General features: G+C 40.7%; 1 protein-coding gene across 3 annotated transcripts in view; it reads right to left on the bottom strand.

The window, feature by feature from the left end:
- The window catches only part of LOC117729574 (disks large homolog 1-like), a 94,117-nt gene that overhangs the window by 30,454 nt on the left and 50,134 nt on the right, over nucleotides 1–13,529 (bottom strand). For all 3 annotated transcript variants that reach the window (XM_034530789.1, XM_034530788.1, XM_034530787.1), the window contains 6 exons: nucleotides 10,650–10,700; nucleotides 9,201–9,325; nucleotides 3,909–4,078; nucleotides 3,344–3,480; nucleotides 2,550–2,694; nucleotides 1,351–1,483 (listed from right to left, as the gene is read on the bottom strand). In XM_034530789.1, coding sequence (XP_034386680.1) covers nucleotides 1,351–1,483; nucleotides 2,550–2,694; nucleotides 3,344–3,480; nucleotides 3,909–4,078; nucleotides 9,201–9,325; nucleotides 10,650–10,700 — 761 coding nt within the window. The remainder of the gene's footprint in view (nucleotides 1–1,350; nucleotides 1,484–2,549; nucleotides 2,695–3,343; nucleotides 3,481–3,908; nucleotides 4,079–9,200; nucleotides 9,326–10,649; nucleotides 10,701–13,529) is intronic.

Raw genomic sequence — 13,529 nt, forward strand, 5'->3', positions numbered from 1 at the left:
CTCACCTGAAATCTCCTGCTTAGAGAGAAAGCAGATGTTTTTAAAAGTGTGCACCCTCAGTGGACATTTATTAATCCTCTATTTGCATGAGGAAACCAATCAGAGAGCAAAAAAGGAAAAGCTGAAAGACGGAAAGAAGAGGGGCAGACGTCAAAAGGACCACTGCAGTCGGTTTGAGGCTTAGCAGATTTATTAGAACCAAAGTGAACTGATTGGCCCAGAGGGTTATGACGAAATGAGTAATATTCTCGTAACCACGGGGACGCCAGTTGAATGACGAGTTGGGCTGTGATAGGCTGTAATCCGTCCATTAAAATGGATTAAAGACAGTAGAGCAGCGCCGAGAGTGTATCTGCGTGTGTGCATGTGTGTGTGTGTGTGTGTGTGTGTACACATGTGAACTGAGTTTACACAGCAGACAAAATGTGCACTGCCATCTGCCTTCACACGCACACACACACACACACACACACACACACACACACACACACACACGCACGCACGCACGCACACGCACATACACACAGCCAGGACAGGGGACTCTCTAGGGACTAATCTTTCCTAATCTTATGTTCCTCTTTGAGGGCCACTTAAGTCCTTAGAGGGGGACATGAGACAAGCAACAAAGGACAGGAGACAAAAGAAGACAAAGCGAAGATCCTGTAAAAACGGAACAGGTTGATTTACATTATCCTTTAAAAAGTAAAGATAATAAGAAGCAGGAAAAGTTGTTTGAATGAACTCAATATTGATGAATTTATTTATGGCATTGTTAAAACAAATAACTACTTTATATAATTCTGACCTAAATAGCCTGAAAAGGTTTCTTATAGGTAGCTGCTTCACGTATATCTCCATTAGAAATATTCATATCCATTTAAACCTCATCAACTGCATTAACCTTTGGGGAAGTTAACACAATCTATTTATCTATTGCCCCAAAATCAAACCTGTTTAGTAATAGAATGGTAACGATAAGAAGATGCCAGACCCCTTTTAGTTAAATGTAATACTAACCTCTCAATTCATATTAAACCCCTAAAACATGTCGAAGGTTTATTTCCATATTATTTTGAAGTTTTTATTGTCTGTCACTGTTTTATGTTGTATGTCTGAAACTTTGTTAAATGTGCTTTTGCTGTCTTGGCCAGGACACTCTTGTAAAGGAGATTTTAAATCTCAATGAGGCTTTTCCTGGTTAAATCAATTTTAAATAAAAATAAATAAATGTTTCTATGTATACATGTAGTTCAACAACAGGAGAGTTAGAGTTAATGGAGGATTTGACAGAAAAACAAAGTTGCAATCAGAGAAACATATTTAGTTTGTACCCTCTGTGTGAAGTCTCACCTGGTGACATCGTCGTCTCCGGTCATGGCCCTGGGCAGAGGTGAGTATCTGGGCGTGGTCAAGGGGGCGGGGCTTACAGACTGGCTGCCACTCATGTAGGGGCTTATATGGTTGTCTTGATGCGGGGAGTACGCTGGAGGAGCACATACACATTATTTATATTTTTTACCATATGGTCAAACATTCATCATCATCCCATTGTTGTCTTTTTAAAGGCAGAATGTGTCCCATCATGTTAGTATGGTTCCTAATTAGATGTACTGCAGATATGTTGAGAGACGGTGGTGTGAAATACACTGTTTGGTAATGTGTCAGACTCGGTGATAAACAACATGTGGATTTGGAGAGGTGACAACTGGCTGTAATCCATTGGATCAAATTCAACCAGTCTGATCATCAGACTATTATATAACGCTGTCTGGATGATGACATCGTTTCAGACCAACGTAAGTTTGTCGTACTGGAAGTATTTTGTATTTTCATTTGTTCTTTATTCAAACTATTTCAGGTAACTTCAGGACTGTTATGTTTATAGCGTCAACCACTAGTAAAAATGTTATGTTTAATGTGTGTGGAGTAATACATCATTATGGCTTCAGCTCCTTGTGACATTCAGCTATAAAGTCAAAATATATAGCAAGGTCTATCAAACTCTTCCCTGAGGGTAATAAATGTCATTAGGACAGGTACCTCACAGCTAGGGAAATGTAGAAAAGTCTACACCTTTTACCCTCACTCAGTCCTATGCTGACGGCAATAATATTCTGACACCATTTTCTAGCTGCTCCTCATCCACGTTGTGGTATTTTTCATTAAAAAGCTAATCAAATTCCCTCTATGTCCTCCTTTACTTGTAGCTCAACAGCTACTGAACATGCTGCACTGACTGCTTCTGATGATGGACATTCTGGAAAATTAAAGTTCACTGTGCTGTTGCATTTCTAGTAAGAGTCTTTGCAGAAAAGTCTGTTTTTCAAACCCCATCCAAAGATACAAATGTCCACCAACAGCTTTTGTTCCTCGCTGTTCTTTATAGTGCGACACCATCTGGCCCCTAAAATGCCTCTTGGATGCAACAATGTGTGCTACAACCACCTGAGCATCGTTTCTCTGCACTCTGGGATCCCTCAAAGCCGTGTTAGGAAATGAACCATTGCATTATGGGTGAGTCTTCTACTGAGTGGTGCAGGTTTACTTACAATTTGTGACGTCGGGCGGAGGGAAGTTGTCGTTGATGAAAAGGGAGGTGTGTTTGGCCACGCGAAGGTAAACCACGTCAGGAGTGGACTTCAGGGCGGCCACCGCATCTTCATGAGTGACCTCATCCAAACAGGAGGCGTTCACCTGGAGACACGTGATGTCCAGATATTAACACACAGACAACACAGACGACGTTATGCCCATACCAGACAGCAAAAACAATCACACAGTGAGGATGATATCATTCAGTTGTGCTGCTGCGTCCATGGACTGCACGTGTCGTAAGATATATTGCTATAAATGAACTTAATGGAGAATAAGCTTTAATTATCTTGTATGTATTTGTATGCTGAATGAGACTGCAGCTGTATTAAAGCACCTTTAACAGGCTCAGATGTAGAGTGTAACAATATGATACAGTCCACTGTCTTTCTCTATTAAACCTAATTTAGTTTTAGAATATAACACATCCAGTATAGGTAATATGTAAGGATCTAATAAACAGGAAGCACAAGCATTATTTCTGTTTAATTCTTTACTTAAATTGTAAATTCAGGGAAAATACTTTTATTTGGCATTCCAAGGGATATTTCTGACACATGAATTCATGTATAATTTGGTGCTATTAGCGATGTTCATTACCCACTCGGGGCTAATTAACCTGAATTGTTATTCTAACCTGAATGCAAACTTATTCTGTGCTACTTCAATCTACGTACTAAATTTGATAAAATGTACATGATAATAAGACAAAGCGTAATGTAACAAAGGGTAATAAAAAGGGGTTTCTTACAGCCATAAGTTTGTCCCCTATCTGCAGCCGTCCATCTTTGTGTGCAGCCCCTCCCTCGATGATCTTAGTCACGTATATACCGTTGTCGCCCGGGACATGTTGGTTTCCAAGTCCACCTGCTATACTGAATCCTAAACCTGAAAAATAAAAACATCATATTTGTGCACATACCTACTGGGTTTCATGTGGATGTTCACATTGTTATATATTTGTTTTTGCTGCAGTGCTGCACTTCCACATCCTCGGGCTCTTCTACCAGTTCTGACATTTAGATATATTGTTTAGATACACTTCAATTATAGGGCAGTCAATTCAATTAGGTAAAGTACACCCTTTCATATATTCCATAGCTTTCTCCTTCACAGTCATACTTCCTGCATCAAACTCTCTCACTCTCGGGCACCAGTTGGCGTCTTTATGTCCTTGTTTCTTTCTTATGCAGGCAGTAAGTAGAGGAGCAGGAGAAGCATGTCAACGCCCTCAAACAACATCACGTCAACACAACAACACAAACAAGTCTGTTTTACTACATTCAGACCCGACTGTATGTGTAGTGTTTCCTCACCTTTGGGCCCTTTGACCAGCTTGATATCCATGATTCTCTCCGTGAGGCTCTTCCTGCGTCGTATGCACAGTCGGACCAGACCTCCAGCCTCTTTCAGCGCCTCCACAGCACCGCTGTGGGTCACGTCCCTGACGTCGGTATCATTTACCCGCACTATACAGTCATTCACCCTGCACGGCAAAGTCACAGACAGGAAGAGAGTCGCATAAGGAGTTTATCGTGATGCAATGATTTCCTGGACTCAAATATGTCTTTCACTCTGAAAATCGGAAGTCTGGTTGGTCGACATTTATCTGTTACAAAGGAAGCAAAGTGGGAGGAAGCTGCAGTCAAAGTTTTTTAATTTTTTTATCATTTCACTTCTCTGTGTAATAGCTCTCAGGTGCTGATGAAAGTGCCTTGCTCAGGGGCACTTCAGCAACACTACAATTCATGTTTTGATATGTTCCCTGTGAAGATGCTTTCCATACAATGTGTTCAATTCAATTCAGTTTATTTTGTATAGCCCAATATCACAAATTACAAATTTGCCTCAGAGGGCTTTACAATCTGTACACATACGACATCCCTGTCCCAGGACCTCACATCGAATCAGGAAAAACTCCCCAAAAATAACCTTTGACAGGGAAAAAAGGGAAGAAACCTTCAGGAGAGCAACAGAGGAGGATCCCTCTCCCCGGATGGACAGAAGCAATAGATGTCATGTGTACAGAATGAACAGCATTTACAAAGTTACATAAACACATTACATGAATATGACAATGTATGAATGGAACTCCAATCCATGAAACAGAAGGAGGTAGAGAGGAGGGGGTGGGGCATCAGCAGGGCCAACGCGGGAGGCCGGCTCACCAGGCATCAGACACCTTCAGGTCCAATGGACCCTATGAGACGTGAAGTCACAACGACTCCGGGGAGGAAGCAGTTAATAAGGTGCAATGGAGAGATGTAAATTCATCCATAAGGAGAGAGAGAAGAGGAGATAGGTGCTCAGTGTATCCTAAAACATCCCCCAGCAGCCTATAAGCCTACAGCAGCATATCAAGGGGCTGGACCAGGGCAAACCTGATATAGCCCTAACTATAAGCACTATTAAAGAGGAACGTCTTAAGTCTATTCTTAAATGAGGTGACTGTGTCTGCCTCCCGGACTGAAAGTGGAAGCTGGTTCCATAAAAGAGGAGCTTGATAACTGAAGGCTCTTGCTCCCATCGTACTTTTTAGGACTCTAGGAACCACAAGTAGCCCCGCATTTAGTGAGCGCAGCTCTCTAGTGGGGCAATATGGTACTACAAGCTCCTTAAGATATGATGGTGCATCACCAATCAAGGCTTTGTAGGTGAGGAGAAGAATTTTAAATGCGATTCTTGATTTTACAGAGAGCCAGTGCAGAGCAGCTAATACAGGAGTAATGTGATCTCTTTTCTTAGTTTTTGTGAGTACACGAGCTGCAGCATTCTGGATCAACTGGAGGGATTTAAGAGACTTATTAGAGCAGCCTGATAATAAGGAGTTACAGTAATCTAGTCTGGAAGTAACAAACGCGTGAACCAGCTTTTCTGCATCTTTTTGAGACAAGATGTGCCTGATTTTTGAAATGTTACGTAGATGAAAAAATGCAGTCCTTGAGATTTGCTTAACATGGGAGTTAAAGGACAAGTCTCGGTCAAAAATAACGCCGAGATTCTTTACAGTGGTGTTGGATGCCAGGGCAATGCCATCTACAGAAACCACATCACCAGATAATTGATCTCTGAGGTGTTTAGGGCCCAGTAAAATAACTTCAGTTTTGTCTGAGTTTAACATCAGGAAGTTGCAGGTCATCCATGTTTTTATGTCTTTAAGACATTCTTGAATTTTAGCGAGCTGGTTGGTCTCCTCTGGTTTGATCGATAGATATAATTGAGTATCGTCTGCATAGCAATGAAAGTGTATGCAGTGTTTCCTGATAATATTGCCCAAAGGAAGCATATATAAGGTAAATTAAATTGGTCCAAGCACAGAACCTTGTGGAACTCCGTGATTAACGTTGGTGGTCATTGAGGCTTCATCGTTTACAAATACAAATTGAGATCGATCTGATAAATAGGATTTAAACCAACTTAGTGCGGTACCTGAAATGCCAATCGACTGATCCAGTCTCTGTAATAGGATGTCATGATCAATGGTGTCGAACGCAGCACTAAGGTCTAATAATACCAGTACGGAGATGAGTCCTTTATCTGATGCAATTAGGAGGTCATTTGTAATTTTCACCAGTGCTGTCTCTGTGCTGTGGTGTTTTCTAAATCCTGACTGAAACTCCTCAAATAAACTATTCTGATGTAGGAAGTCGCACAACTGATTTGCGACTACTTTCTTAAGGATCTTAGAGAGGAAGGGAAGGTTAGAGATTGGTCTGTAGTTAGCCAACACCTCTGGATTAAGAGTGGGCTTTTTCAGGAGAGGTTTAATTACAGCTACTTTGAAGGAATGTGGTACATGCCCTGTTAGCAAAGACACATTAACAATATCCAGCAGAGAGGTGCCAATTAAAGGCAACACGTCTTTAAGCAGCCTCGTTGGGATGGGGTCTAAGAGACAGGTAGACGGTTTAGAAGTAGAAACCGTTTAAGACAATTGGTCTAGGTTAATGGGAGAAAAGCTATCAAAATATACACCAGGGCATACAGCCGTTTCCAAGGCCACTCCTCTTGACAGATCGGCAGTAGTTGAGGGCAAGAGATTATCAATCTTGCCTCTAATAGTTAAAATCTTTTCATTGAAGAAGTTCATGAAGTCATTACTACTGAGGTCTATAGGAATACACGGCTCCACAGAGCTGTGACTCTCTGTCAGCCTGGCTACAGTGCTAAAGAGAACCCTGGGGTTCTTCTTATTTTTCTCTATTACTGATGAGTAATAGGCTGCTCTGGCATTACAGAGAGCCTTTTTATATGTTTTAAGGCTGTCTCGCCAAACTAAGCGTGATTCTTCCAGATTGGTGGAACGCCATATGCTTTCGAGCTTTCGTGATGTTTGCTTTAGTTCGCAGGTCTGAGGGTTATACCAGGGAGCAAACCTCCTTTGCCTCACTGTCTTTTTCTTCAGTGGGGCTATCGAGTCTAGTGTCATTCTCAGTGAGCCTGTAGCACTATCGACAAGATGATCAATCTGGGACGGACTAAAGTTAGCACAGGAGTCCTCCGTCACATTGAGACGTGGTATTGAATCAAATGCAGAAGGAATCGCTTCTTTAAATTTAGCTACAGCACTGTCAGTTAGACATCTGGTGTAGAAACTTTTGACTAACGGTGTATACTCCGGAAGTATAAACTCAAAAGTTATGAGGTAATGGTCTGACAGAAGAGGGTTCTGTGGGAAGACCTCCAAATGCTCAATGTCAATGCCACATGCAAGAACAAGGTCGAGGGTGTGGCCAAAGCAGTGAGTGGGTTTCTGTACTCTCTGACAGAAGCCAATCGAGTCCAATAATGAGATAAATGCAGTACTAAGGCAATCATTATCAATATCCACATGGATATTAAAATCTCCTACAATAATAACCTTATCAGTTTTAAGGACACAACTTGATAAACACTCTGAAAATTCAGATATAAATTCTGAATATGGACCTGGTGGCCGGTACAGTATAACAAATAGGATTGTCTGTAATGTTTTACAGGTTGGATGTGAAAGATTAAGAACAAGGCTTTCAAATGAGTTGTAGTTTAGTTTAGGTTTAGGATTCATTAATAGGCTTGAGTCAAAGATGGCTGCTACTCCACCTCCTCGGCCGGTGCCTCGAGGAATGTGAGTATTAATATGACTTGGAGTTGATTCATTTAGGCTGACATATTCTTCATTGCTCAGCCGGGTTTTAGTAAGACACAATAAATCAATGTGATTGTCTGATATTAAATCATTTACTAATACAGCTTTAGATGACAGAGATCTAATATTTAGGAGTCCACATTTAATTATCTTGTTTTGTTGCACTTTTGAAATAGTGATGTTAACCTGTATGAGGTTATTTTGTATGACTCCTCTTCTGGTTACTTTTGATTTAATTAATTTAAGTGGCCGTGGGACAGACACAGTCTCTATAGAGTTAAGGTTAAGGGTGGGTAACTGCTCGAATGGAAGTGCAGAGAAGGGTGGAAGACTACAACTCTGCTTCTGCTTCCTGATCTGAACTCTGGGTCATGGATTAAGTCCGCTAATCAACTTCGCCATGTTCGCAGAAATGAGACGCGCTCCATCCCAAGTGGGATGAACGCCGTCTCGACTCATCAGATCAGGCTTTCCCCAGAAAGTCTGCCAGTTATCTATGTAGCCCACATTGTTTGCTGGGCACCACCTGGACAACCAGCGGTTGAATGACGACATGCGGCTATACATGTCATCATTGATCAGATTGGGGAGAGGGACAGAGAAAACTACGGTGTCCGACATTGTCTTGGCATAAGTACACACCGATTCCACATTAATTTGAGTGACCTCCGACCGCCGCAGTCGGGAGTCACTACCGCCGGCGTGTATTATAATCTTACTGTAACTACGCTCATCTTTAGCCAGCAGTTTTAAACAAGATTCAATGTCGCCCGCTCTGGCCCCCGGGATGCATATGACTTTGGTCCCTGGGTTCCCTATCTTCACGTTTCTGACTATGGAGCTACCTATAACCAGAGTGGGTTTGTTGCATGTACCGTTATCATTAAGGGAGGCAGAGGAATAGCTATACATGAGACACTCTGAGTAAGAGGGAGCGGGAGGGGGAGAAGAAAACATCGCGAGCTGCTAAGCTGGCAACCGGAAGTGATGCAATACGCTTACCGGAAGAGAGAGAGCGATGCGTTCAGGAACCTCACGAGGAATAGGAAGGAAATCTGTGTTGGGTTGCATGTGACTAGTTGACGACTGCATTGCACCTCTAACTCTAATGATGTCATATGTCACTAGGTTGATCACTGTGAAATGACACGTTTGAACACATTGCTGTATTGTTAAAGTGGCTTTCAGGGTTGCGGCTTCAATAATCACTTGGTGACCATCGCTTTTGCCCTGTCAGATTTAATATAAATGATGGATTCAGTTTACAACTGTTGCTACAGGCAACACAAATCAGCTGTGAACAGGAAAGCTGTACTGCATTGTGAAGACTAAATCTGTTCACACAGTCATGTGGATTTGTCTCCTATCTGGCGACTAAAAGCTGGTCCCAACAAAGTTAACATTTGAATTCTTAGGTTTTGGTTCAGGTTAGAATACCAGTAAGCTCAGTGTGTGTGTGTGTGTGTGTGTGTGTGTGTACCTGAGTCGTCCATTCTGTGCGGCGGCCCCTCCAGTTATAATCTTGGTTATGAAGATAGAGGGGTCTTCTCCGATATGAGGGTTATCAGTCCCTCCTGCGATACTGAACCCCAGACCTGAGTTACCCTTCACATGTACACAAACAGAGAGTGTGTTTTAATGAAAACAAACACACAAAAAAAAAAAGATAATTTCTAATGCCAGAAGCTTCGATGGTCTACGACAAATGTATTGTGCCCTGCAAAGGAATCATCTTCTCTCCATCAAGTAAAACATCATTATTATATATATATATATATATATTATAATTATATAGATATAGATATAGATATGATACAACTATCACCCAGACAAACAATATGTAATACACCTGTCTCCAGATATTGCCTAATACCAAAATGCATATAATAGATAGCCAGTTGGAGACATCACCTGATGAGTGTAACAGACACAAAGTAAAGGCTGTCACTGAAAGCTAGAGCGATGGCTGTGTTTGTCCGTAGTATCCGTAAAGCAGATCCAGTCAAGCAGACAGAACCAGGTCACAGGAGAATAGAGGGAGAGAGATGGAGAGAGGGAGAGACAGAGCCTCGGAGCGAGGGAAAGGGGAATATAATGAGTGAGGGAGCACGAGGACGAGGAAAAGACAGTAGGGAAGGATGGATGAGGAACAGAGAGGACGAGGAAATAAGGTCATCAGAGCCGGAGAGTGGGACTAAGTAAAGGAAGAAGAATGATGAGATGAAGGAGAGGAGAGAGATACGTGGGAGGGTAGCTGACATGGGGCAGATCAAGGTGTTATGACTATAATGTTTCTGCTTTTGACTGTGGAAGAAGTACTCAGATCATTTAAGTACAAAGTAGAAATTAGTATGTTGTAGTTTGACAATAGTGAGCCAATTTGAGATACTTTGTAAACTATTGGTTAGTGTATGTGTAGTGCAGTGTATCATTTCATATATATTTCATACGCATATCATGTTTTTGTATGTAAAGAGTTACTCGTATAGTAAAGTTAATGAGAACTAATAAGCTATTGTTCTATATGAACAGATATGAAATGTAAACAAAGTCATATCCGTCGTTGCAAGCTAAAGTATTTACTGAAAACATATTGGTACACTTGATACATATATTTTGGCAACTATGCATTGGCCATCGTAGATGATGATCTTGAGCTCCTGTTATACTTGGACTTACAATAATAATATGTTCTAACAACTAACATGTTCTGTTGACTCTTAACTCGTTTAAATCTCACAGGATTTCTCTGTATATGTTCTGCTCTTGACAGCACTGAGGGTATTTTTAGTATAATTATGGAGGACACGGTTCAGTCCAAGCAGATGGAGTTACTGTCCCTGGGGGGTTGATTTAATAACTGATTACATTACAGTTTATCAAATAAGCATGCACTTAGAGGTGTGTTTCATTGCATGTTGGTCTTTACCCGCTCCAGCGTGATTTCCTCATATTCATAGTCTGCTTCTGTTCCATTGACCTGTCAAAGAAGAAGAGGACAAAGAAGAAAAGACATGCGTGTCAATTATGAGTAAATACAAAAATCTTTTTTCGTGTAATGGACACTAAAATGCTCATTAGATTGTATCGTGAAGCTTTTCACGTTCACAATGCATCAACAATATTTCTCTCTGTCACGCCAGTTGCTCTTAGCAGGTACACCACCCTCGAACGTCGCATTAAAGCCTTCGTGTTTATCGCAACTTTATCAAATATCTCACTGTCTCTGCACAACAAGCAGGTGCATTACATATTCTGTGACACTTAATATGCCACTTTTCAACACCTATCAGCATTCAGCAGCTGGAAGAATGTTCCTTTCCAATTCTAAAACAAAATGTGAGCTGATTATTATCCAGAAATACAAATGGCAACAAACATCAGAATTATAGAAAAGACACATTTATGAATGACGCATGAATCCCAAAAGATTAAACTGGTAATGCGTATTAATGATGATGTACCTCAGACGTCATATTTAAGAACATCCCTGCTGAATTACCCACGAGCCAATCACACCACTCAGCCTGAACTATAAAACATATTAACATTGAGATACCAGAAATGAATGAACAGCACGCAGAATTAAATCCGATCTGAGCAGACTATTATATATTTTGTGTTCCAGTCCGTTTAAACTGGGAGATGAGTGTCACACACACACACGCACGCAGGCACACCGCACGCACACACACACACACACACACACACACACACTCCCCCACCCACACACACACACAGAGTGGTCGAGTGGCATCCCAATGGCCCATGTAATCCCCTTGGCTGTAATCTGTGTCTCTGTGCAGCCAGATTAGTTTAGATTTTGAATATCTGCCGTTTCGAACAGAGGGGCACAATCTTCCATCAGCCACAATGTGCAGTGTGTCTGTTATCACCTTCCATATAGTGTGTACATATTGAGACTGGATGGGCACCTGATTAAAGGTCACATGAGCTACATGTACTACAAACACAAAACATTGGATTATTTTGGGAGGACAATAATAGCGTTCTGCTATTCTTAAGGTTCCAATCCCTATGAAACACGATTGTGATATTTCCTGTTGAACAGAGTTTAAGAAAGCATGTTGAATATATCAGAATACCAAACATAGCTTTTACTTTTATAATAGCACAGTAGGCAGAAACAACCTTCTGCATCTGCTGTGTTTAAATCTATTTTCCTGTTTTAGAAAGGGGTCAATATACCACCTTTGCCATCTTTGCCTCATTTATATATTCAAAATATATGTTTATATTTGTGTTTGTATATATTACATACATTAAATACACTTCTTTGGAACAAGAAAACATTCAAGAATCATGCCAGTGAAATATTAAGAGAATTCTACATGAGAGAAATAATGTTGTCTTTCTCTGTGTTACATCCCAGACAGTTCAGCAGGGAGTAATTCAAAGTAATTACATAATAAACTTATCTAACAACAACAGACACTGATTCTCTGTCGCAGCTGGCTACCAGTAAAATGACATCTGGATCCATCTAATTCTGGACACAGCTTTCTGTCTAATTACAGGACGCTGCTATCACATTTTTTTATTAGGGAGAAATATTGAAGTTCCAGAAAGTGCTACACACTGTAAAACATCCATTTATATGACATTTGTATGGCTCTTGTCTTTTTACAGAGAAAATCATTTGAAGTAATTATTTACAAAGTTACACTATTACAGTAGATGCTACTAGAATTTCATATGTAAGCTCAATTATTACCTTATATATTGGATCAATTGAAATATGTTAACAGTGGCAACACTAATAAATGCTTCTGATTGAGGTTGTGCCTGGGCTTGGCACATATTTTGGAGCTCATCCTAAAAAATGTAGCGACACATAGGAGTAATATCGAAACCACCTGTGGTTGATCTGAATGGGCTGCTTTGCTTTTCTCCCATATAATTCCCCTGATCAGAGTGTTTGTTAGTATTGAAAATATAAAAACAGTTTAAGCAAATTAATATAAGAATAATACATTTAATTTGGCAGAGCCATTTCCAGTACAAACCTTTTTTCCTCAAGGAAAGGTGAAGTAAACAAATGAACTACAATTATATCCTCATTGAGTCCACTACAAAACCTCAACGGAGAAGGTCAACCTTAAACACCCATTTACTACAGTTGTGTGTTTCATTTGAAGTTGATGCTTAAGGAAATCTCCATGTTTTATATTACAATATCCAAATTCATCTACAAGCAACATTCACGGACACTCAAAAATCAGGTGTCAGTGGTACAAACACAACGACCGATATGTCATTTAATTCTTCTCTTGAATGTCTGCGATTTAACCTTATTTGCCTTTTTTAAGAACACATCTTCAAAAGGTGCAGTATGTTTGAAGTTTGCTGTCCTGGCTCCTCAGTGGAACGAGCTCCCCACTGACATCAGGACAGCAGAAAGTCTCTACAACTGGAAACTAAAAACACATCTTTTCCGTCTATACCTTGAATAAAAACCGATTAGCACTTCAGTGGCACTTGGATTGCACTTATTTATGGTATTTGTATTACTTATACTTATATATTTTTGTAGTTTTGGCTTTCTTGAAGAAATGTTACTTTCTTGACTCTTGTTGTTCTGAGTTTGTACTCATGGTTGAATGCACTAAGTCGCTTTGGATAAAAGCGTCAGCTAAATGACATGTAATGTAATCTAGGAGTGAAGTTGCAGATTGCAACCAACTGAAACGTGTGCCACGCGTGTTGAACCACGGGGGCACGACGTGAACACGCTAACGGTTCGGTTCCCTATAGAAACATGGCGGGCTCCGTAAAAAGACCCGCTCCT

This window comes from Cyclopterus lumpus, chromosome 4, assembly GCF_009769545.1.
Source record: "Cyclopterus lumpus isolate fCycLum1 chromosome 4, fCycLum1.pri, whole genome shotgun sequence".
Lineage (NCBI taxonomy): Eukaryota > Metazoa > Chordata > Actinopteri > Perciformes > Cyclopteridae > Cyclopterus > Cyclopterus lumpus.